Below are 25,736 nucleotides of genomic sequence, written 5' to 3' on the forward strand. Positions count from 1 at the left end.
GCGACTAGCTCCATTAAGTCGTCATCCCGAAAGGTGCACATCCGTTCCGGTTTGGGAATGCAGATGGCGTTTATCATATTCACCATTTTGATTTGCGGGGGAAATTTCTTTTGCCCTCCTTTGTTTGGTGATCGGGCCTCCTTGTCGTCGTCATCACTTTGAGACCCTTTCTCATTGTTTTCGGCACTTGGTCAGACGGCTTGTTTGAAGATCCAGCATTCTCTGTTGGTATGATTGGTTGGTGTTCCTGGGGTGCCCTGAATTTGGCATGGACGATCGAGTATGCGGTCCAGACTGGACGGACCTGAATTGTTATTTTTGAATGGTTTCTTCCGCTAACCGGACTTGGAGCCATTGAATCCGGCATTGACTGTCGTGTCTTTGGCGTTCACCATTTTTGTGACGCTTGTGTTTGTTGCGTCGGGGCTTGCCGTTGCTATCTCTGGCCTCGGATGTGCCAGGATTGCTTGCTGTGTTATTGCTACGGGCCAACCAGCTATCTTCGCCGCACAAAAGCGGGTCATGAGTGTCGTGAGGGCTGCCATGGACTTTGCTTTTCTTGGCCGAGATGTCGGGCAAGCCACTCGTCACGGATGTTATGCTTAAAGGCCGCTAGGGCTTCGGCATCTGGACAATCAACAATTTGGTTCTTTTTAGTTAGGAACCGAGTCCAAAATTTCCTGGCTGACTCTCCGGGCTATTGGGTTATGTGACTTAAATCATCAGCATCCGGTGGTCGCACATAAGTGCCCTGGAAGTTATCCAGGAATGCGTCTGCCAAGTTCTCCCAATTTCCGCGGGGATGATCTACTTGAGTTTTAGTGGGAGGTACTTTATGGCGTGTAGATCATCCCCGCGGGCATGTGAATATGGAGGAAGAAATCTTCTATCCATACTGCAGGGTCTGTAGTACCATCACATAATTCGATGTTCACGGGTTTAAACCCTTCTGGGAATTCATGATTCATTACTTCATCAGTGAAGCATAGGGGGTGTGCGGCGCCTCTATGCCAGGCTACATCATGACGCAGTTCAAATAAGTCTGGTCTGTTGTATTCGGCCTGGACATAATTTCTTTTAGTATATCCGGCGTGACAGTCATCGTCACGCATTGGGGCGCGCCCCCGTGATCCGTAGATCGATCTTGACTGTCCTGCTTTGTTTTTCAATTTGTCTCGCATGTCATGCATGGAGCCCCGGGCTTTCGTGTTTTTGCTTGCTTGGCGCTGGGGTGCAGGGTGGACTTCGGGCTGATACGCCGCTTTGTCTCGACCACGAGGTGGCCAGTCAGTCGCATCGTGCGCTGGTAGTGTAGGCTTTAATGCCTCTTCCTCGATTTGAGGTAGCAAACTGCGCTTTGGGTAAGTTTTGGTTGGGCGTTCGAGTCCGTATTCCTCGGCTGCCAGGACCTCAGTCCATCTATCAGTTAGCATATCTTGATTAGCTTGAAGCTGCTACTGTTTTTTCTTCAGGCTTTTTGCAGTGACAATAAGCCGGCGCTTGAAGCGCTCCTGCTCGACGTGATCTCAGGCACGATGAATTCTTTGTCGCCAAGGCTCACTTCGTCTTCGGAGAGGGGCATGTAATTGTCATCCTCTGATTTCCATCCATTGTCTGTTCCTTAGGGCTAGCTTGCCCATCCTCCCGCTCGGTTTGCTTGAAGCCTGGCTGGGCAGGATTGTTTTCGTCTTCGGCACCATCCGGATTGTTATCATCTCTTGTGCTGGTATCGCTATTTTTGCTATGGCGGGGCTTAGAGCTGCGCCTATGACACCGGTTCTTAGATTGCTTCTCAAGGGGATTATCCTCCGTTGCCTCATCGCCATCACCTTCTTTGGGCGTGTCCACCATATATATATCATATGATGAGGTGGCTGTCCAGCACCCTGTGGGCGATGGTTCCTGTTCTTCTCCTGCATCGTCGTCCATACCGTCGATGTCTTTGGAGTCGAAGTCAAGCATGTTGGTTAAGTCATTGACAGTGGCTATTAAGTGGCTGGTGGGTGGGGAACGAATTTCTTCGTCGTCCGCTTCCCACTCAAGCCGGACATAGTTCGGCCAAGAGTCCCCTGACAGAGAGAGAGACCTCAATGAATTTAGCACATCGCCCAAGGGCGAGTGCTGAAAGATATCCGCGGAGGTAAACTCCATGATCGGTGCCCAATCACATTCGATAGGCACGGACGCACGTGGTTCGGAACCTATGGCCGGAGACGAGTCTGAGGGTCCGATGACACAGATCTCTTTGGAGGTGAAGACTGTGTTCGGCTCTAGCACCGATGAGTGTGCAGCCTCCGTGGTGGGGTCCATCCACCCGTCCTCGGATTGCACGATCTGCTCTAGATTGAGAGCCAGGGCAGCCACAGGTGTGATCTCCCGAACACCGTCCGACGGCAGATCTAAATCATGCTCGTCGTGACTGTTCGGCGCACCTGACATGGGCTCGAATCCATCGAAGATCAAGTCTCCGCGGACGTCGGCAATATAGTTCAAGGTTCCAAACCTGACCTGATGGCCAGGGGTGTAGCTATCGATCTGCTCCAGATGGCCAAGTGAGTTGGCCCGCAGTACGAAGCCGCCGAATACGAAGATCTGTCCGGGGAGAAAAACCTCACCCTGGATCGCATCATTGCAGATGATCAAAGGAGCCATCAAGCCTTATTGTGACGGTACAGTGGAACTCTCAATGAAAGAACCAATGTCGGTGTCAAAACCGGCGGATCTTGGGTAGGGGGTCCCGAACTGTGCGTCTAAGGCTAATGGTAACAGGAGGCGGGGGACACAATGTTTACCCAGGTTTGGGCCCTCTCGATGGAGGTAATACCCTACTTCCTGCTTGATTGATCTTGATGATATGAGTATTACAAGAGTTGATCTACCACGAGATCGTAGAGGCTAAACCCTAGAAGCTAGCCTATGATTATGATTGTTGTTGTCCTACGGACTAAACCCTCCGGTTTATATAGACACCGGAGGGGGCTAGGGTTACACAGAGTCGGTTACATAGAAGGATATCTACATATCTGAATTGCCAAGCTTGCCTTCCACGCAAAGGATAGTCCCACCCGGACACGGGACAAAGTCTTCAATCTTGTATCTTCATAGTCCAACAGTCTGGCCAAAGTATATAGTCCGGCTGTCCGAGGACCCCCTAATCCTAGACTCCCTCAACGAGCACACTGTCGGCTTGGCCGCGCCATGCCTATGCTCGCTGCGGCGAGATCCGGCATCGGCAAGCACCAGGGCGGAGTTAAGGAGGTGTAGACGAGGATGGGGGCACAGTTTGGCAAGGTGCGGCAGCCGGGGCAGCGAGCACACGCGAAACAGAGACGCTGGCGCACCACACAGCGCGTCGGTCACATGCCAACCCCCTTGGATGAACGTGGTCACCATGTGAACTTTGGCATCAGGCTGATCTAAGCGCAAACACCATGTCTGACATGTAGTCCTTAGTCGTTTTGTTTGTTTTGCACGGTTGGCTGGGTCACACATGAAATGTGTGAGTGGGTTTCTTCCGGGCAAGTTTCTGGACAGAAACTTGTGAGCTTCAGTGAGAAAAATCTAGTGACAACTAAAGGCTGCCCTTTGGGGTTTAGCAATCTCTTAGGAGGGTAATGAAGCTCAGAAAAGATCATCCCCAAAAGATCAAGGAAAAATATACTTGTTGTGCAATGTGGCCATTCTGTCCAGAACGGAAATGATTTTCTATAGCAAAAATATTCCAAAAAGTTATGCAATATTTTTGCTTAGGGAGGTGCCCTAGGGTTCAAAGAATATTTGTGAATTTATTCAGGATTCTAGGAGCAAGAAAACTAGGGGTTGCTTTGGAGCATACTTCTCTGAAGTGATTTTCAGGGAAGAAAATGAATATTTTTCTTTTATGAAAAATATTCCTTGGGCTTTTGTTGGAGTTTTCAGAGAAGGAGAGATGAGCTAGGGGTGGATGGGTCACTTGGGTGAAAATCAAGGGTAGGCCCAAGTGATCAAGTCCATTTGAATTGATTCAGAACTCCAAATCCAAAGCAAATGCAAAAGAAAGTCCGGAAAAAGAGAGAAGGCAAGCCTAGGCTGTCACAAACCTCCCCCACTTAAGATGAATCTCATCCTCGAGATTCAGTTGCTTGGGAAAACAATTCTGGGTAGGTTGTCCTTAAAAATTCCTCTCTTTCCCAGGTTGCTTCTTCTTCAGTGTGATGCTCCCACTGGACCTTGTAAAACTTGATCATTTTGCTGCGTGTGACCCTTTCTGCCTCATCCAAGATTCTAAACGGTCTCTCCTCATAAGTTAAATCCTTGGCAAGCTCAATCTCTGACATATCAGTCCTCTTCTCGGGTGGTGAAACACACATTCTCAGCTGTGATACGTGGAACACGTTGTGTACTTCCGACAATTCTGGTGGCAATTCCAATTGATAAGCGACTGTGCCAACTCAGGTCATGACTGGGAACGGACCAATATATCTTGGTGCCAATTTGCCTTGGGTCTGAAATCTCTTGATTCCCTTCATGGGTGTGACTCGGAGATACACGTGTTCACCAGGCTCAAAACTTACTTGACGATGTTTGGCATCATAATAACTCTTCTGTCATGACTTAGCCAGTTGCAGTCTATCTCAAATTTCCTTGACTCGTTTCTCTGCCTCCAATATCAAATCAGTACCGAAGATACGGTTGTCTCCGGTTTGAGACCAATTTAAGGGAGTGCGGCACTTACGGTCGTACAAAGCTTCAAATGGTGACATCTTCAAACTGGTTTGGAAACTGTTGTTGTATGAGAATTCCGCATATGGCAGACAATCTTCCCATTTGGGCCCATGGGCAAAGGCACATGCTTGAAGCATGTCTTCAAGGATTTGATTTACCCACTCAGTCTAACCGTTTGTCTGGGGGTGATAGGCGGTGTTGTATTTGAGGGCGGTCCCCAAAGCTTGATGGAGTCAGGACCAGAATTGGGAGGTAAACAGTGAACCTCGGTGCAAAGTGATTGTTTTTGGCACTCGATGCAAACTGACAATCCGGGATACATATAATTGTGCAAGTTGATCAGCCCGAAATGTGGTGCGGATGGGAATAAAGTGAGCCACTTTAGTCAGCGTGTACACTATGACCCATACAACATCTTGCCTCGGTGATTCCTGGGCAGACCGGTGATAAAGTCCATGCAGACATCATCCCATTTCCATTGCGACACAGGTAGAGGTTGAGTCCGGCGGGTTTCTGGTGTTCTGTCTCTACTTTGTTGCAGATATCACAACAAGCGAGAAAATATGCGATGTCCCTTTTCATGCCATCCCACCAGGATATCTGTCGAAGGTCTTCGTACATTTTAGTGCCACCTGGGTGTATCGAATATGAGGACTCGTGTGCTTATGCCAAAATTTTCTTTCTCAAGTCTGCTTGTGCAGGTACGCATATCCGTCCCCGAAACCTGAGTGTACCTAGTGTGTCCTCAGAGAAATTCTGAGTCTTGCCTTCTCGCAAACGTTTGCGATGTCCTTGTAGAATCTCGTCGTCAGCCTGTGCCATGCGAATCTCCCCCTCGAGAGTAGGAGTTACTTCCAAAATATTTGCAAGACCGGCATTTACAATTTCCATGTTGAGCTGAGCGATCTCTTGTTGGAGTTCCGGAGGCAAGGACTCCATCATGGCATTTAAACTGGCAGGCGTGCGACTGAGGGCATCAGCAACCACGTTGGCTTTTCCCAGATGGTAATTTATTCCCAGATCATAGTCCTTGACCAACTCGAGCCATGTTCGTTGTCGAAGGTTTAAATCTGGCTGGGTGAATATATATTTGAGACTCTTGTGGTCGGTAAATATTTGACATCTTTTTCCAATGAGGTAATTTCTCCAAATCTTTAGAGAGTGAACAACAACAGCCAGTTCCAAATCATGTGTAGGATAATTTCCTTCGTGAGGTTGTAGCTGGTGAGATGCGTAAGCTGCCACCTTGTCGTCTTGCATGATTACACACCCAATACCCTTTTTGGATGTGTCACAATACACATCAAAGTTGCGGTAAATGTCTGGGAGAGTCAGTACTGGTGCTGATGTCAATCAGGTTTTTAACTCGTTAAAGCTCTTCTCGCAATCCTCAGTCCATTCAAACTTCTTTTCTTTCTTGAGGAGTTCCGTCATTGACTTGGCAATTTTGGAAAATCCTTCGATGAACCGACGGTAGTATCCGGCTAATCCAAGAAAACTCCGGATTTCAGATACCGTTGTGGGTGCTGCCTAATCGAGCACATCCTTTACTTTGCTGGGATCCACTGTGATGCCTTCTGCTGATAGAACATGTCCCAGAAATCTGACTTGTTTGAGCCAAAACTCACACTTGGTGAATTTTGCGTAAAGCTGATGGTCACGGAGTCTTTGTAAGACTGCTTGGAGGTGTTCCTTGTGTTCTTCGTCACTTTTAGAGTATTTGAGAATATCATCGATGAAAACCACCACAAACTTATCCAAGAATTCCATGAACACCTTATTCATCATATGCATGAAAAAGGCTGGAGCATTTGTGAGACCGAAAGACATCACCGTATATTCATAGAGACCATAATGGGTAGTGAACGCGGTCTTAGGAATATCTTCCTTCTTGATCTTGAGCTGATGATATCCGGTCCTTAAATCAATCTTGGAAAATATTTTTGCCCCGCTGAGTTGATCGAACAAATCATCAATCCTTGGTAGCGGGTATTTGTTCTTGATGGTGACATCGTTCAATCGACGGTAGTAAACGCACATTCTGAGACTGTCGTCTCTCTTATCTACAAATATTGCGGGTGATCCCCATGGTGACGAGCTTGGGCGGATATATCCTTTCTGCAGCATCTCATCCAACTGTTTCTTCAATTCCACGAGTTCAAATGAAGGCATTCGATAATACTTTTTGTACAATGGTGCAGTTCCAGGTACAAGATCAATTGCAAACTCAAGCTCTCTGTCTGGAGGCATCCCGAGTAATTCCTCGGAGAATACATTGGGAAATTCACTGACCACAAGAATCAGATCCAATTCTTCGGCTACTGCTGTGAAGACCAATTCTCCTTTGGGTATGTTTTTGCGGGCACAGAATTTTATGGATCGCCCTTCTTGATTTGTCAAGGTGACTTCTCGGGTCGCACAATTTATGCATACTTGATATTGGGTCAACCAGTTCATTCCCAAAATAACATCCAACTTGGCAGACTCGATGACTATCGAAGCAGTTGGAAAGCGGACTCCGTTGATATCAATTTCCAAATTTCGGCAGACCAGATTGCTTTTGAGCACAGATCCTGGGGACTAAACCATCATACTTTTTCCCAAAAGCGAGCAAGGAAATTTGTTTCGGGCAACAAAATTTCGAGAAACAAAAGAGTGGGAAGCCCCAGAGTCAATATAATTATTGTGGGTATGTTATTAACATAAACATACCAATGATGACTTCGGGGTTTTCCTGGGCCTTGTCTGTGGAGAGGTGATGAACTTGCCCTTCTGGGTATGATATGGCCCCATGTGATTGACTTGCGGCCGGAATGGGGCATTTGACTTCTTGGGACACTGCCTGGCATAATGTCCAGTCTGTCCACAATTAAAGCAGGCGTTGTTGCGCTGACGCTCCTCATGCATTGGACTGGTCACGACATTCTTGACTTGAGTAGTGGTCTTGTTCACATTTTGCTGCCAATTTGGTTTGTACTCAACTTGAGTCTGTTGCTAGGTACGGGCCTTTTGTACGGGTTGTTCGTCCTTCCTCGGCTCAAATTTATGCTTGTGGTCATTGTTTGCAGGTCGGTTTTCTTGCACATGCTTGTACTCTCTCTCTCTGGGATGAGGGCTACCAGAGACTGGAAATCCGGAAAGTCGAGCATGCATGGAGCACTCCGGAGGTGTTGATTTAATCCTCCAAGGAACCTGTCGATCTTCCTTTCTTCCGTGGCCACATCATAGAGGGAATAACGGGCCAGATAGTTGAACTTGTGCAAATATTCGCTTACTGACAGACTTCCTTGAGTGATACCAAGGAATTCGCGTTGCTTGATCTTCATTACACCAGCTGGAATATGGTACTTGAGGAATTGGTCCTTGAAATTAGTCCACGTGATTTCTTCTCCCGCAGGCCACAGAGCTTTAGCATTATCCCACCATATAGCAGCGGCTCCTTCAAGATAGTGGGTAGCAAACGGAACCTTTTCAGCTTAGTCGGTGCGAGCAATTTCAAGTTTCTTCTCAATAGTTCGTAACCAATCATCAGCTTCCAAAGGGTCAACCACTTGACTGAAACTGGGAGGTTTAGTCCTTTGAAAATCTGACAGCTTGGAGTGATGGTCATTCTGATTCCCATTCTGCCCAACCATAGCTTGCACACTTTTTAACAGCTCAATCAGATCATTGTTCCTTCTTTCTTAAAACATGCGCATAATTTGTTCAGTGGAGGGGGGATTTGGCGGTGGAGGCGGTGGTTGCGGATACGGATCGGGGAGTGTCCTGCCTGTCTTGTTGAGCGACAAACAGGGACATCCTCACAAGCCTACGTGCTGCTGCCTCCCCGTGTCATCCTACTGTTTATTTTTCCCAATAAGAGCAACCGCGATGAGCAACTTCCAAACAAGGGAAGAAAAGCCAGTGACAAACCCGAAAGAGCCAAACGAACGAACCGAGAAACACGGCAATCGAATAAAAAAAGCTCCAACATAATTATACATAGACTCATACATGAAAGATAGACATCATGACTGGTGCGACTACTCGCATACATGCAATTATACATCATGGCTCATACAACTACATTCGTACATCACATGACCACTGCGGATACTCAGACACTCAAGGACTCTGCCGGTGCTGCCGGATCCTCTCTTGAGTCAGACCCAAATCTTGAACTGACGATGCCAACCGAGACCTCCGGGTTAAAGGTAACACGACGACGCTACCTCGAGGGCTCTCCCTCAGGGGTAGGCGCGGGATGAGAAGGGATCATGGGAGCTGTGGAGGTAGCAAGAAGAGACTCCCACTCAGCAAGAGCACTGTGTGGGTTCACAGTCGAGGTGCCCGAGCTACTCAGGGGAGTAACTGGGGAAATAGGCAAGCTAGAAATGGGCACAACATAAGGAGTAAATCCCATAGAAGGTGGAGTAGGGTAGGACCTAGCGGCGGCTAAAGCAAAACGAGCATGATTCGGCTCTCGAGCCAACTCGTGAATCAGAAGATAACTAGCAGTGATATATCGAGAAAGATGGCTAGTGTCACTCCGGATCAATGGAATGAAAGCGAACACGACTATCATCGTGCAAAGCTGGGTAGAAGCGAAAACCTGGGTGGTTTTGCATCCAAGACTCTATATAGCGTAACTTAACAAGAATCTTGAATGCAGCATACTGGGCGGCCTGAGCGGCGGTGGATGCATAACCGCTCCGAGAGGTACGAGTGTAAGAGCCTATGGACGAACCGGTGCACAGAGTAACCACGGCGTGATACTCATACACGGAGTCGGCTAGACGCTCCCAGTACACCCGATATGATGGGTCATCACCGTGAGGGTACAGTCGATGCCACACGTTACAAAGAAGATGCGGTGAAGTGTATGGCATCAGCTCCAACTGACACGGATACGGCACCGGAGCCATCTACACTCACAACCATTAACTAGTTAGTAATAACAATAATTCTAATGCATGTAATGCAGCATCCAGATGCAAACACTAATGGCACTCAAGTAGCAAACTAACTAGCATTTACTTCACGTGTCGGGGCTTAGAGTGTCCTACAGTTAGTGTGGCTCTGATACCAGGCGTTGTGGCACCCCGGCTCAGAGCAACCGGTTTACCTTGCATTGCCAACCCAGAGATCATGTCTTCTGGCAATACACAACATCTTGGTATAGAAAATCACCGCTTTATTGAAACTAGCAGAAGCATAGTGCGATATTACATCAAGTAGCGAGGCCCAGCGGCACACTCGGTGCGACTGAACAATATGTACATTATTTAGTGAACATAGAGGGGCCTCGAGCATGACATCTACATGGCAGCGGAACAACGACGTAGTGGGACTCCATGGCACAGGGACACCGATGTGGACACGATCTAGACACGGCAGCACTCCGATCCAGTTAGATTTTCCTGAAATCTGGCATAACATGCCAGGTCAGTACATTGAATGTACTTGCAAGCTCACAGCAAGCATAACCATAATGACAAACAATATCATGACATTTAATCAAGTTAAATGCAAACAGAAACATGCTACTCATGCAGTGAAACCAAACTTGTGTACTGAGTCACTCGGACTCTCTCTTTTAATCAAGTTAAATGCAAACAGCAACATGCTACTCATGCTGTGAAACCAAACTTGTGTACTGAGTCACTCGGACTCTCTCTTTTAATCAAGTTAAATGCAAACAACAACATGCTACTCATGCAGTGAAACCAAACTTGTGTAATGAGTCACTCGGACTCTCTCTTACCAACAGGTTGCCTCGCAACCGAACGGTGATCATGACGAATCACAAACGGAACCATACTCGGTTCAACGGGTTACCTTGTAATCAAATGGTGATCACTCACGGATCACAAATGATACCACAACAGTCGGCTTCACTGACATCATCGTGATTCAACCAGTGCAATGCAAATAACTTAGTGTGCAAGATTTCTTTATAAAAGTTCATCCATGGTGTGACTTACTTATGAACTAGGCCCTTATCCGCGGCCGCGGCTATCGATAGATTAATACACTCTGCAGATGTAGCACACATTACCCACACCACGGAACCCATGGCCTCGCACTCCCATTCAGGTGGACCAACGCCATTCCGACAAAACTCTCCCATTGCCATGACACTCTTTCGGCCACTCCGACCAACTCCCCACTAGGCTTAGTCCTGGGTGGCCCCAGCCTACCAAAGGAAAAACAGCCACCGTCGTGGCAAATAAACGGTCCCAAATGGGGACAAGGTACCATAAGAACAACAGGCTCACAAGGTTATGTCTGCTTACCGGGCCAGGGTAACGCACGCCCATAACCTTACCTCGTTGGAGGCACCGACAAAAGGCATGACAACAGGACGACTAACGGCCTCCCCATACTAAGGCAAATGTGGTTGCACTTGTCAGCCCGATTCAGTGGCACCATGACCCGACCAACTTTATGTTCAAGTTGAATTATCATCGGGTTTAACTTGAAATAAAATGCTCGAGTCACTATATGTCATGCTTATGCAACCATATATCATGCATCACATATCACTTCGAAACAACAGATCAACCTCATTCAAAGTTCTACTTGCACAAACTCATCTTTCAACATTTCTGGTCCTTACTTACTTGTCATCTAGATTCATCACTTTTTAGTTGACATTTATCATACGAAACTCAGCATGCATATAAGGAAAATAATACTGATGCTCATATTACCATAGTCATGACAAACTCACTTAGTTCAACTAATCAAGCTATATCTCACTAGTTCAAGCATTCATTTCTGTTAGCTAAGCATCTTGATCATGACAAACTAAATAACACAAGCATTATTTATTTTAATACTATATGGAATGAATATCATATATATTCAAGTGGAAAAAATCATGGATATTGCAAAGACACCATGAAAATATTGTAGAGGAGCTTCAAACTCCTCCTGGAGGCCTTCAAGACAAGCTTCACCTTCTAAAAATAAATCAAATGGCAAAAACAAAATATCAAGAACACTTCTGAAAATTACCAAAAATTCTAGACAACAGAGAAATATCTCATCTTGGGTGTGCTGCTAGGATTTTCAAGTAAGAACACAATGCAAAAAGAATCAACTCATTTGGACTTGTAGAATAAAAGTTACAACTAGTCAAAGTTCTGGTCAAATATGAATTAAAATTTTAATAAAAGAAAAAACAAAGGGGGTGACGTCGAAGGCGTATACCAGCAGGGCGCCACCACTCATACCGCTTCTGGCGCGGCCTAAGCGGCTGACAGCGAGCCCCAGCAATCAAGTCGGAGGGGGAGGGGAGAGAAGCAGAGTTGGGCGGCGCGGTGGCGGCGCTTTCTCTGGAGAGGAGTGCACGACAACGAGCTCGTCGGAGATGGTGATTCCAGTGAGGTAGGTCCAGTCCAATAGCTCCAACAGCGCCAGCAAGCACCAGTGGACCACCACGGACACGTCGGACAAGTCAGTAGAGCTCAAGCGGCTCTAGAGAGGGAGGGGGCAGTGGACGGGGATCGCGTGCGAGCTCGGGGCGAGAACGGCGGCCAGAGGCCTACCCGGCCGGGCTACGGCTTCCTACGGTGTTGTGGAGGTGTGTGGAGAGCGTGTGTGGAGAGAAACGAGCTCGGGAGGCTCTATTTATAGGCGAGGCCGAGGCGGGGATCGAGAGCTCACAGGAGCTCTCTAGAGTGGCCCCCGGTGACGAATGGCGTCAGTGAGAGGGGAGAAGGCACTGGGGATCTCGCGGGCATTGTAGGTGGGTAGCGACGAGCACAAGAGCGCGGTACGCGACGAGCACGGGAGCACTGGCGCACTGTTGGCTTGGTCGCGCCATGCCCGTGCTCGCTGCGGCAAGCTCCAGTGTCGACAAGCGCCAGGGCGGAGTTAAGGAGGTGCAGACGAGGATGGGGGCGCGGTTTGGCAAGATGCAGCGGCCGGGCAGCGAGCATGCGCGAAACAGAGATGCTGGCGCACCGCAGAGCGCGTCGGCCGCATGCCAACCCCCTTTGATGAACATGGTCACCGCGTGAACTTTGGCATCAGGCTGATCTAAGTGCAAACACCATGTCTGGCATGTAGTCCTTAGTGTTTTTGTTTGTTTTGCACGGTTGGCTGGGTCACAAGTGAACTGTGTGAGTTCGTTTCTTCCTGGCAAGTTTCTTGACAGAAACTTGTAAGCTTCACTGAGAAAAATCTAGTGAGAACTAAAGGCTGTGCTTTGGGGTTTAGCAATCTCTTAGGAGGGTAATGAAGCTCAGAAAAGATCATCCCCAAAAGATCAAGGAAAAATATACTTGTTGTGCAATGTGGCCATTTTGTCCAAAACAGAAATGATTTTCTGTAGCAAAAATATTCCAAAAATTTGTGCAATATTTTTGCTCAGGGAGGTGCCCTAGGGTTCAAATAATATTTGTGAATTTATTCAGGATTTTAGGAGCAAGAAAACTAGGGGTTGCTTTGGAGCATACTTCTCTAAAGTGATTTTTAGGGAAGAAAATGAATACTTTTCTTTTATGAAAAATATTCCTTGGGATTTTGTCGGAGTTTTTCAGAGAAGGAAAGATGAGCTAGGGGTGGATGGGTCACTTGGGTGAAAATCAAGGGTAGGCCCAAGTGATCAAGTCCATTTGAATTGATTCAAAACTCCAAATCCAAAGCAAATGCAAAAGAAAGTCCGGAAAAAGAGAGAAGGCAAGCCTAGGTTGTCACATGTTTCACGGTGTGGGTATGTCTCACTGGACTAAGATTTAAGAGAGAAAAAATAAAATCTGAAAAGAAAGTTTTGCATGGATCTTGATGTAAGATCCGACAGACCTATATAGCATCGAATGCGACTTATAGCAAGATTGATGAATATAAGGATGATGACAGTGCATAATAATTGTCTTGCATATTTAGGAACATAATTAAAAAATCCACATGCGGCAACGCCCGAAATGCACAAGGGCAAAAGAAGAAGGAAGACAATGATCTAGCTCACTGATCTCTACTTTCTTAATGCATTGTTGCAGGCCGTGGGAACTAGTCTTTGTGGCGAGCGGCGATGAGCTCTTTCTTGTCCTCAAGATGCTGCTTGAGAGCATCCATGGATTCCTCCACCAACCTTTTGTGCTTGATGCGCAGCATCGCATTCTCGTCCATAAGTGTCTCGACGATGACGCCGGTCCTCTTCAACAAGGCAGTGGTCTCCTGCTGCTGCTCCGCACTTCCGACGATCTTCGCCCTCAGCAGGGCGCGCTCGGCCCGGAGCTTCCCATTGCTCTCATTTAGTTGTCGGATGACATCAGTAGCCTATTAAAATGAGGCTTTCATGTCATCCTACACCCTCGCCCAGCCAGAGATATGATCCATCTAGCTATGGACGATCGCATGCATGCGCCTGTAAGAGTCCTCGCCTGCCCGCGAGACATTTTCCCAGGCCGCCGCGGCGCGGGAGGACATCTCTGTTGCATTCGCGGCGCAGCAGGACATCTCTTCTGCTTCCGCGGCGCGGCCGGACCAGTCTGCTGCATCGACGGCACGCGGGACCTCTGTGCTGCTACGGCCGTGCAGCGGGACATGTCGGCTGCTTTCGTGGCGAGGCGGGACATCTCTCGTGCTTCCGCTTCAGTGCTCGCCTTTCCCTGGTGGCAATCTCTCGACCTAGAACTCACTCTGGCCATGCCAGATGCAAGGGAACGATGATGAATGACTTGCTTGTTTTTGTGGATGAGGAGTTGAGGAGGAATGTGCAGTCATCTTGGGGTAGTAGTGTTTATAACCGAGTACTAATACGCTCCTAAGTGGGAAACCGTTTAGGTTTTGATCAGTGTGAACAGGTTTGCAATTAAATATAGCATGGTAGTAATTTGGAATGTGGCGGGTTGCAGGCTCAAAATTTATTGACGGTTCTAAGTGCAGCACTATTCCCGGAAGGCGTAACGTGGGCACGCTTTCTCGTCCGTGTACATGGCGTTTGCACCATAGGATGCATCGCAATAGGCAATGTCAGCACACGTCTTGTTCCAACAACGGTGCACGCTCGCTATTACCATCCGAAAATACAAGTGCTCCCTGGGTGATTTTGGTAATTAATGTCAACATATCTCTTGCTGGACTAATATTTTTATCTAGTATATTTTAGAAAGTTCAACAAAGGCATGGCATGGACAAGAGGATGTGGAACCCCTTCAACAAGCTAAGGACAAAGATTGGCAAAAGCTGAAGACCCTTCATTTCTATTTTAGTGATCCAAGATCACATTGAGTCCATAGGAAAGCCAATACTATTAAAAGGGGATGAGGTGTTGCTTAATGGTCTACTTGCTCAAAGTGCTTAGTGATATGCTCCACATCCCTCAACCACTTTCTCATTTCCACATATGTCCTAAACCCAAAGTCAAATTCGGCCCCACCAATTTGATCTATCTGGCGCCACCGAGTTCACTTGACATAGCCACTGCCAGAAGCCCTAATCAGTTCGGTCTCATCGATGGGGTCTCGGTCTCACCGAGATGGGCTTGCAAACTCTCTTTTGCATGTAGCAATTATTTAAGTCCTACCGATATATGCAGTCGGTCCCACCGAGTTTGCCTGACCAAGTCTCTTTTTGCTTATTACTGAAATCGGTCTCACTGAGTTCATGTGATCGGTCTCACCGAGATGAAGTTTTGCCCTAACCCTAGCACATCGGTCCCACCGAGTTGATCATGTCGGTCCCACCGGAAAACCTAACGTTCACATTTTGAACCAGGTCGGTCTCACCGAGTTTCACTATTCGGTCCCACTAAGTTTGGTAAATTGTGTGTAACGGTTAGATTTTGTGTGGAGGCTATAAATACCTCTCCACCCCCTTCTCCATTCAGGAGAGAGCCATCAGAAGGTGCCTACACTTCCACTACTCATTTTCTGAGAGAGAACCACCTACTCATGTGTTGAGACCAAGACATTCCAATCCAACCACAAGAATCTTGATCTCTAACCTTCCCAAGTTGCTTTCCACTCAAATCATATTTCCACCATATCCAAATCTGTGAGAGAGAGTTGAGTGTTGGGGAGACTATCATTCTAAGCACAAGAGCAAGGAGTTCATCATCAACACACTATCTATTACCTTTTGGATAGTGGTGTCTCCTAGATTGGTTAGGTGTCACTTGGGAGCCTCTGTCAAGATTGTGGAGTTGAACCAAGGAGTTTGTAAGGGCAAGGAGATCGCCTACTTCATGAAGATCTACCCTAGCGAGGCAAGTCCTTCGTGGCTGATGGCCATGGTGGGATAGACAAGGTTGCTTCTTCGTGGACCCTTCATGGGTGGATCCCTCTGTGGACTCGCGCAACCGTTACCCTTCGTGGGTTGAAGTCTCCACCAACATGGATGTACGATAGCACCACCTATCGGAATCACGCCAAATCTCCATGTCTCCAATTGCGTTTGCACACTCCAATCCCATCCCTTTACTTTCTTGCAACTTGCATGCTTTACTTTCCGCTAGTCATATACTCTTGCCATGCTTGCTTGAAATATATTGTGAATGTTTAAACTTGTGCTAAAACTCCACCATAACTTAAAGAATTTAAAAACTTCTACTTTTCTTTGTTGAAAGTCTAATCACCCCCCTCTATACACCTCTTCTCAATCCTTTCAATTGGTATTAGATCATTGGTCTCCATTGCTTTGGTTTAATCACCATTGGAGGAAGATGCATGAGTCTACGTTGGGGAGTCTTAGATGTAGAGTGCCTATACTTGATGGAGAGTTCTTTCATGCTTGGAAAAATGAGATGCTTGAGATCTTCAATGTATATCATTTGAACAAGTACATTACTAGTGCTTGTGCGCCCCTTGTTGAGCCCTTGCATCCTACCCCTGATGAGTCTCTTGACATGATCCACAATCTTAGAACTATCAATCTTATCATTAGAGGATTGCCTAGAAATTTGATTGTTTGCTTGCCTACTCTTGATTGTGCTTACACCATATGGAGGTTTCTTGAGGAACGATTTCCAAACTATTCCTTGCAAAATCTAGATGTTATTGTTCAAAAGTTCATTGCTTTAAATAATATGAATTCTAAAGATCCTAAGTTTGGTGATTGTTTATTTGAGCTTCGTGACCTTATGCGTGCCAAAGGAGATGTTGGAATCATTAGTAACATCATCTTGGAAGTCATTATAATTCATAAAGGATGAACATTGTCATGATCATAAATCTAATGAATCACTCTCTCTAGGTGATGATCAATCACAAGACGATGTTGAACATGGATACTATGATGAGGATGATGATAGTGACTTCGATCTCGATGAGTCTATGAGACACTTTGGTCTTATGGCCAACCTTCGTGGCTACATGGCTGGAGGAAAGGAATGGGTTCTTGATAGTGGATGTACCGATCACATGACCGGAGACAAGGATATGTTTCGTGAGCATGCTGAAAATGACAGCCCTCGAAAGTATGTCACTTTTGGTGATAACTCAAAGGGTAAGGTGGTTGGCCTTGGTAAGGTGGCCATCTCACATGACAGCTCCATCCAAAATGTTATGCTCGTTGAATCTCTTGGCTATAATTTACTTTCTGTATCTAGACTAGCTGACTTTGGATTCAATGTCCTATTTACTGAAGTAGATTGCCAAGTGTTTCGAAGAGATAATCATAATATGGTCTTTACCGGTATACGTAGAGGTGATCTATACATTGTTGATTTCACTAAAAAGGCTCAACCTAGAACTTGCTTAATTGCTAAATCTTTTAAAGATTGGTTGTGGCATACAAGGTTAGGTCATGTGGGCATGCGAAATCTTGATAAGCTTATTAAAGGTAATCATATCCTTGGAGTGAAAGATGTTATATTTGACAAGGATAGATTGTGCAGTGCGTGTCAAGCAGGAAAACAGGTTGGAGGAAGCCACCCCGTGAAGAACATCATGACCACGAGAAGACCGCTCGTGCTGCTTCATATGGATCTTTTTGGTCCAAATGCCTACAAAAGTCTTGGTGGAAATTCATTTGGTTTAGTCATAGTCAATGATTTTTCAAGATTTACGTGGGTGTTCTTTCTTGATGATAAATTGCAGGTCCAAAAGATCTTCAAGAACTTCACCAGGAAGGCCCAAAATCAATTTGAAGTGAAGATCAAGAAGGTTCACAGTGACAACAGAACAGAGTTCAAGAACGCAAATGTGGACACCTTTCTTGACGAAGAAGGGATTTCACATGAGTTCTCGGCTATGTACACGCCTCAACAAAATGGAGTTGTTGAGAGGAAGAATCGGACTTTTATTGAGATGGTGATAACGATGCTTGATGAGTACAAGACGCCAAAACACTTTTGGGCGGAAGCGTTTGAGACAGCTTGTCATGCAACAAATCGTCTATATCTTCACAAGCTACTCAGCAAGACAGCATACGAGCAATTTGGTGGAGATGAGATGATAACTATTGATTTGGTGGAGATGACTTTGACGATCCGACTACAAACATGCACGACGTTGCGCTTAACAATCGCTAAACCAACTCCGAGAGGTTATTGACCACGCCGGAGCACGTTCAACCTGACCACGAAGGTCTATTCCTGCACGCAATCAAAGAACAGGCAAGAATATGATAATGCAATCTGAATATTGCAAATATAGATGAAGTATTGATAAAGTTGGGGACCCGGAAGCGGTCTTGGTCTGGTCGTTGGACACAAACGAAGTACATGAAGTTGCAATGGCTAACTTTTAACTAAACAAATCCCAAGGAAAAAGGTACTAGATGGATCTATTTATATAGGAGCAAGGGGTGGCGGCCAAGGAGGTGGTAGGACGTCCCAAGGCAGCCTAAAACTAACCCTAGGTCGTACAAGGCTCATGGGCCCAAGTGGAGGTGATGCAACACCTATGGACTTGTTGTTTGACTCGGATTCTGCTGCAACGTCAGATTGTTTCGTTGATATCTCAATGCTCCGAATGAATTTGAAGGTGAATCCAAATGGGTTGGAAAGAGCACGAAATCTACTTTCTAATGAAAAAGAATCACCCAATTCGGAGTCCGTATGAAAAAGTTGTTGGCATTTTGAGTCAGGTATGTCTGTGCAGTCCGAATCTGAATCCAGAACGTGAGAGACTTGAACTCTATCTTCTATTGGCCCAAAAATGACGTCAGAGGATTTTTTGAACAGAACCTAAACTTCTCATTTTCCTTATCTTCATATGTGGATTGTACAAATGTCCCATACACGTGCAATTAGACAAAATACAAAAGTGTGTGAAGTATTTTTGTTCTGGATAACATAAATAGATTATTGAATAGTTTGCACTAGAAATCACACAAATATGCATGTATACAATATTTTTGGTCGTATCCAAGGTAGTCATGTCCTCATTATCCTTCCAATACAAAAATCGTTTCGGGTAAATGGGTTTTTCGCCATAAATTTAATTCTGATGGGAGTCTTGCATGTTATAAGGCTCGATGGGTATGTCGTGGTTACTCTCAGCAACACGGCATCGATTATGATGAGACTTTCTCTCCAGTTGTCAAGCCCAGCACTATCCGCACTGTCCTTAGCATCGCCATCTCTTCTTCCTGGCCAATTCATCAACTAGATGTCAAAAATGCTTTTTTTCATGGCTCTCTTCAAGAAACAGTCTATTGTCAACAACCTCTTGGCTTCGAACATTCCTCCTATCCTAATCATGTTTGTCTTCTTCAAAAATCTCTTTATGGTCTGAAACAAGCACCACATGTCTGGTTCCAACGTTTTTCTACCTATGCTCGAACCATTGGTTTTACCCCTTGCCGTTCTGACATTTCACTCTTCACCTTTCATCACAACAACAACACTGCTTATCTTCTTTTATATGTTGATGATATTATCCTCACAGCTTCCTCACAACAATTTTTAGATCATATTATCTCTCTTCTTCGCCACGAATTCTCTATGACAGATTTAGGTCTTCTTCACCACTTCTTAGGTATTGTTGTTATCCGTAACTCCTCTGGTCTTTTCTTGTCTCAACGTCAGTACACTCTGGATCTTCTTTCTCGTGCTGGTATGCTTGACTGTCAAACTTCTCGTACCCCTGTTGATACAGGTTCCAAACTCTTTGCCGATGGTGATCCTTTCTCCGATCCTTCTCTTTATCGTAGTCTTACCGGTGCACTTCAGTATCTTACTCTCACTCGTCCTGAAATTTCTTTTGCTGTCCAACAAGCTTGTTTATACATGCATGATCCTCGTACTCCATACTACAATCATGTCAAACATATTCTTCGATATCTCAAAGGCACACTAGACTTAGGTCTTCATATCAACAAATCCTCTCCCACCTCCTTAATAGCTTACTCTGATGCAGACTGGACTAGTTGTCCAGATACTCGTAGGTCCACATTCAGATTTTGTGTTTTTCTTGGTAACAATTTGGTTTCTTGGTCTTCAAAAAGGCAGGTTACGGTCTCCCGCTCGTCCGCTGAAGCTGAGTACCGTGTTGTGGCTCATGCGGTTGCTGAAACGGTTTGGTTGCGCCAGTTGCTGTCGGAGCTGCACCGTCCTATTGAGCAAGCTACCATTGTTTACTGTGATAATATTTCAACTGTCTACATGTCAAGGAATCCGGTTCAACACCGTCGCACCAAGCATACTGAGATCGACATTCATTTTGTTCGAGAGAAGGTGGCTCTCGGTCAAGTTCGCGTTCTCCACGTGCCTACTTCTGCTCACTTCGCTGATATCTTTACTAAAGGCCTGGCGACTACTCCGTTTCAAGACATTCGTTTCAGTCTCAACGTCGTCAAGCCTACCATTGACACTGCGGGGGGATGTTAGAATACAACTTGTAATAGGATTAGGACTCCTACTCGGTTTGTAATAGGGCTAGGTCAGGTGCGGCTTGGATTTTATATATACCTCTTGTACTGGCACAATATTGCATCAACAATTATTCAATACAATTCTACAGTACTATTTCGTGGAGTAATTGTTGCACAGGTCCTAGTTTAAAACACATGTATCAGGCGACCTGAATAGAGACCCGGCTCAGTGTCGCTGCTGCTGTATTTCACAGAACCTCTGAAGCGCAACGCTTTAATTTAATTTTTGTGTGTGATGTTTCTGTGGATTTTTTTGGCCCTTTTGGCGAAAAAACCCAATATTAAATAAGTTTTGTGCCATTTTAAACTTAGATGATTGGTTGAACCCCGAAGAAACCAATATCAAATAAGTTTTGAGCATACAAAGTTGTTTCCTTGAATCATGAATCAGAATTAAATTGAAAAGGGTTGAACACATGAAAGTAACACATAGGCCATGGCACACATAGCTTGCATATAAGATGCTCTAATCTCATTGAGCAGATTTTGCATATTATAGAGTAAAAGAATTTACAGAGCATAGAAAATAATTTAAAACTACTAAAACGTCTAACCCAACTCCTAATATTGTTGCTTGATTTGCAACTTCTTCTCAACCTGGGATCATTAGCATCACTTTTGATATGCGAGCTTCTCTTGGATTTGTGCATCCAAATGTCATTTTGGCATCACCGACAAAGGTTTAAAAATACAGAGCTTGTTTACTAACCAATCCAGTTAGAACGGGGAGTAATGCCTAGCTGATAAAATTAGCACTTCTTTACGGAGATAAGTTTAGCCTTAAGATAAAGCAAAAGTGGAGAAGTTTGTACAACTCCCGGTTGTTTTAGACTATATTCTTATTCCAGTAAACTTTCAGAAAATCACTACCCATTTTCAAATTTATATCATAACTAACCCGAATTAGTGCTCTCAAAGAATATTGTAATTCAAAAACATTTTCTTCCAAAGGTTGGCGCGCATTTATGTAGTCATGGAAATAACAATGCACACTTTGGCTGGGAATCATTTGGTATTCTAGGCAAAGCATTGTTGCCTGTTTTGTTCATAAAGCTTGAGTTAGCACCACGCCACCAACAAAATTCCCAAGAAAGTGTCGCATCAAAAAAAAAATCCAAGAGAGTGCTGAAACATATTATATGACTTTGCCTAAGTACATTTGGACGAGAGCTTAATATGCTCACTAATATGATGAGAGCTTGAATTCACACATATGATGAATCAACTCATGATGTGAGGTTTATAGGACATGGCTATGCTCGAGACCTTGGAAAAAGCATGTAAAAGTTTGGATTTTATCTTCTATACACTAGAGATCATATAGTATATAGCACAATTTTTAAAATATTGAACTTCTAAAACTTTATACAATGCTCAAAGAAATGATGCTACAGAAAACTGATTTGTTCCCTCAAGACAGTGTGCGCACACCAATTTAAATTAAAGGAAAAAATGACCACTAATTTTGAAATTTACCTTCAACTTAATTTGGGAAAAAGAAGAGAGTGCCAACAGCTGAGACCAGCTGCAAATATAACATAAAATCCATCACTTATGTTGGTATCTTTGTAGAAAGTAAGTGCTTGATGCTCGAAAATGGCATGATTGCAGCACATATATTTTCTATTCCTTTGAGAGCATAGTGCATGGTTTTAATTCAAATTTGAACTAAAACCACAACACTTATTTTGGAATGGAGGGATCAATTCAGGACTGGAATGGTAAGCACATACACCTAGACTTTATTAGGTTGGTCGTTCCAAGGTGTTAAATGAGACTTTGCTAATTCCAATCTTGATGAGAATTAGCAAATCAATTGTTTCTTTCACTTCGAAGCTGTGATGAAATAGCGAAATAACTTTACATCCTGGGGCGTAGATAATAAACAAAGCATGTTCACAAGATGAAGTTGAACAGGAAAAAAAATCCATTATTTCTTTCTTGGGTAGAATAAGAGGGCTAAGCATTGCACAGAATGAAACCAACAGAGAAAATGCATCTTTATGAAAAAACAAATCTTCAGCATTGAACTTTTCTCTTAAGATCAGACTCTTGTTCATAGGCAGTGATATTTAGCTTGGTGCACATCAAAACCTAACCAAATATTCAGTATTGAACCTTGTGCTGAGACAGGACATCATACAAACTTGTGATCGCCAGCATGCCAGCTACTACTATATACACACAACTCATTATTCATTAATCTATATACACATGAATCACACTTTCCACATTATGCAACGCGTTCTTGGAACAAGCAACTGCAAACAGAATTTAGAAGGAAACAATCAAAGCAAAGCACCAGTTATGCGTGCAGCATGAAACATCTTCCGACATGGTTGCTAAGTGATCACAGGCTCGGCGTGAACCAGACCTCCGATGGACAGATTGTTCCATAATGACCACCACCCGACAGAAAAGCATCCTCCAGCTTCCGACTTCTCAAATCATAGACCTTCACACCGCTCCATTGGTTATGGCGATGCTCGAAAGCGTCCCCCCTGAGACGGGGAGTCGTGAAGTAGATACAATCTGGCCTTACCTCGGGGAATTTATCCACGGACAATATACCCCGGCTATTCTGACCAAGGAACGCCGCGTGTCCCCTTAGAGCCTTCGCAGGGCTTACTCCCACCATTTGGCTGCTCTTGAGATCCAATCTGTCTACATCAACCCTGACGTAGTGCTCCTGATACTTGTCGAGGACGACACGAATCTGCAGAAGATGTCCCCAGGGAGTTGAAACTAGGTATCTCGTGATAAGTTCAAAAAAGTAATCATCTCCCTCGGCAATGATCGTTTTCTTTCGCGGTCTGTCCTCCGGTCCACTGAGGCCCCAAGACTTCAATTTACCTTCCATTGTCACCACGTAGAACCTGCCGCGGTGGTAGACGCAATCGGCATAGCTATCCAGGCTTCTCCTTATCACTGAAACTTGTCGCCAAGAACTATCTCCGACCCTCGCAAAAGAGAGTCGCTTACCGTCCATGTGCATGGACAAAGCAATTGCGGGACCAGCAGATGGAGAACCGGACAACACAACCTTGTCATAGAAGAACCCACCAAGAGACCGCACATCATAGACACTGTCACTCTCGTAACAACTGTAACGATAGCCCACGACGTTCCCTTCATCTCCGTAAACCCCCTCGATGCACGATGCAAAACCGGTGATTGGCGGGAGCGAGAGTGACGCCGTGGTGAAGGGGTTATAGAGGACGAGATCCGAGAGCTCGTTTGCCATGATTAACCAGCCATGGGAGGCGCCGCAGCAGGCCACGGCCTGGCCCCAGGGAAAGCTGACCTGGAAAGTTTTCTCAGCATCCACGAGGTTGCGGAGCTCAGAAGTGGCAGTAGGATCCCATAATCCACGACGCACAGGCCGCTGTTGATCCCCTGCCGGAAGAGGCTCCTCCGCCAAGGACACAAGCCACGGTGTGCGGCGAGGTGGGACACCACCTGCAGCCACAGATGCAGAACGCCATGATGGGCAGACAGCATGGAAGGCGAGGGCCTCGGGGAGCTCAAGGAGATGCAGTATCCGGATGAGGAGATCTATGGGGAGGTCCGACCAGCCTGCACTTGCATAAGGTCCTGTCATTGTGAAAAATTCACCGAAAAAGAACATGTAAGTAGATGTATATATATATAACGAAGCAAATAAGCCCGTGTACTTTGCCCACTCGGACAAGGCCCCTTCCCTTTCCCCCCTACAGTATATGTACCGAAGGAACAAGAATACAATTCAAATTGGCAAACCGATTTCTACTATCGTTGGGATTGACCAAGCCATTGAAAGAGCAAAACAAAACTTACATCACAGCGCGAGTTTAACTGATGGCCGTGGAGGATTCCATCAACATTTTTGGCTCCAACACCCCGGTTCCGTTGAACAGAACGAAACCAATAGATTCATCGAATTTATAAGAGAATAATATATAATCCGTACGATTGATTGGCAGCAAAATCGCATCTTTGCGGAAAAAAAAACTGCCCCCCTCAACAAAATTCCACACACAGCTCATAAAAATTGGATCTTTCTAATCGTTGTGCGACAGATCACGGTATGCTTACCCATGGCGGTGGCCTTCGGAAATTCATCATCGAGGGAGATAGGAGGGGCAGCTGAGGAAGTATCTCCAATGGTCTTCTCTTCATCTGAAACGGAAGAAAGGGGATCGGAATAAGGGGATGCGTGAAATCCGGCCGGTGAGGAGGAGCGGCAGGGGGATGCTGCCACTATCGTGCCGGCGGCGTAGGTTGAGGGCTGCCATGGCGGGGGCATATGGGGTGGGGGGTTGCTGGACTGCGGCGGCGCAGGGTGGGGGCAACGAGCGGAACCACTGTTTTTGGGGCAGAAATCACTGTTTTGACCCGAGTGCCAAATCAATTCACAAACTAAACTGTCTCGGAAAAAAATTCACTCAGCTGACCTTTTTGTGTAGCGCCCGACATCTAGGCGCCACACTACACTGTGCAGCGCCCAGATCTTAGGCGCCACACTTTTGGCCACTGTGGCATCCCTGGACCCGCACCGAGCAGTGCAACGCCTTTGATCTAGGCGTCACACACATAATGTGCAGCGCCTAGCTTTTAGACGCTGCACATGCACTTATTAACTATCGCGAACATTTGTTTCTGATGCCTAAAAATTGCCAAGTCAGTGTGCAGCGCCTGAGACTTAGGCGCTACACTATACAGTGTAGCGCCTGACTTCTAGGCGCTGCACTATGCATAACAAGCAAGAGTCCGGACGATGGCGATTGGTAGGTAGACGGAGTCACACGAGCTCGTACGTACGCCCGTCTCCCTTTGGCCACTCGGTCGGTTGATCGATCGATGGGCACTGACAGCTACGGATCATTGTGCACGAAAGCCTAGACCCAAAAGAAATGAAATGAAATTTGTCTTCCGTCTCTAGCTAGCCTAGCTTTAAGCCCATATAGCTGCGCGTGCATGTGATGCGAGTGTGTGTACATATATGTACCTAAGTCCTAAATCTGCCAAGAGTTATGTCATCCCTGGGACACGCAAGATCGACCTATGTATGGCGAGCTAGCTAGCTAGCAGTAGCACCAGGCTGACCATGACCAGCATGCATGCAACTGCAGGATAGTTGAGGAAGCTAGCTAGCCAGGTCCAGGCGTGCCCGACTGCACAAGCAGCTAGCGGCAAACTGTCATTGGCACTGTGGCACTACGTCTTGTACTTGGTGGTGGCGTGGT

General features: G+C 45.8%; 1 protein-coding gene across 1 annotated transcript; it reads right to left on the bottom strand.

Annotated features, from left to right (window-relative positions):
- Positions 1–22,598: 22,598 nt before the first annotated feature.
- Positions 22,599–24,859, bottom strand: LOC123159643 (uncharacterized). The gene is made up of 2 exons (XM_044577457.1): positions 24,586–24,859; positions 22,599–24,105 (listed from the first exon to the last, which is right to left on the bottom strand). Exons 1-2 carry the CDS (start codon positions 24,794–24,796, stop codon positions 22,862–22,864), a joined length of 1,455 nt encoding a protein of 484 aa, XP_044433392.1. The 5' UTR covers positions 24,797–24,859; the 3' UTR covers positions 22,599–22,861.
- Positions 24,860–25,736: the final 877 nt, after the last annotated feature.

This window comes from Triticum aestivum, chromosome 7B, assembly GCF_018294505.1.
Source record: "Triticum aestivum cultivar Chinese Spring chromosome 7B, IWGSC CS RefSeq v2.1, whole genome shotgun sequence".
Taxonomy (NCBI): domain Eukaryota; kingdom Viridiplantae; phylum Streptophyta; class Magnoliopsida; order Poales; family Poaceae; genus Triticum; species Triticum aestivum.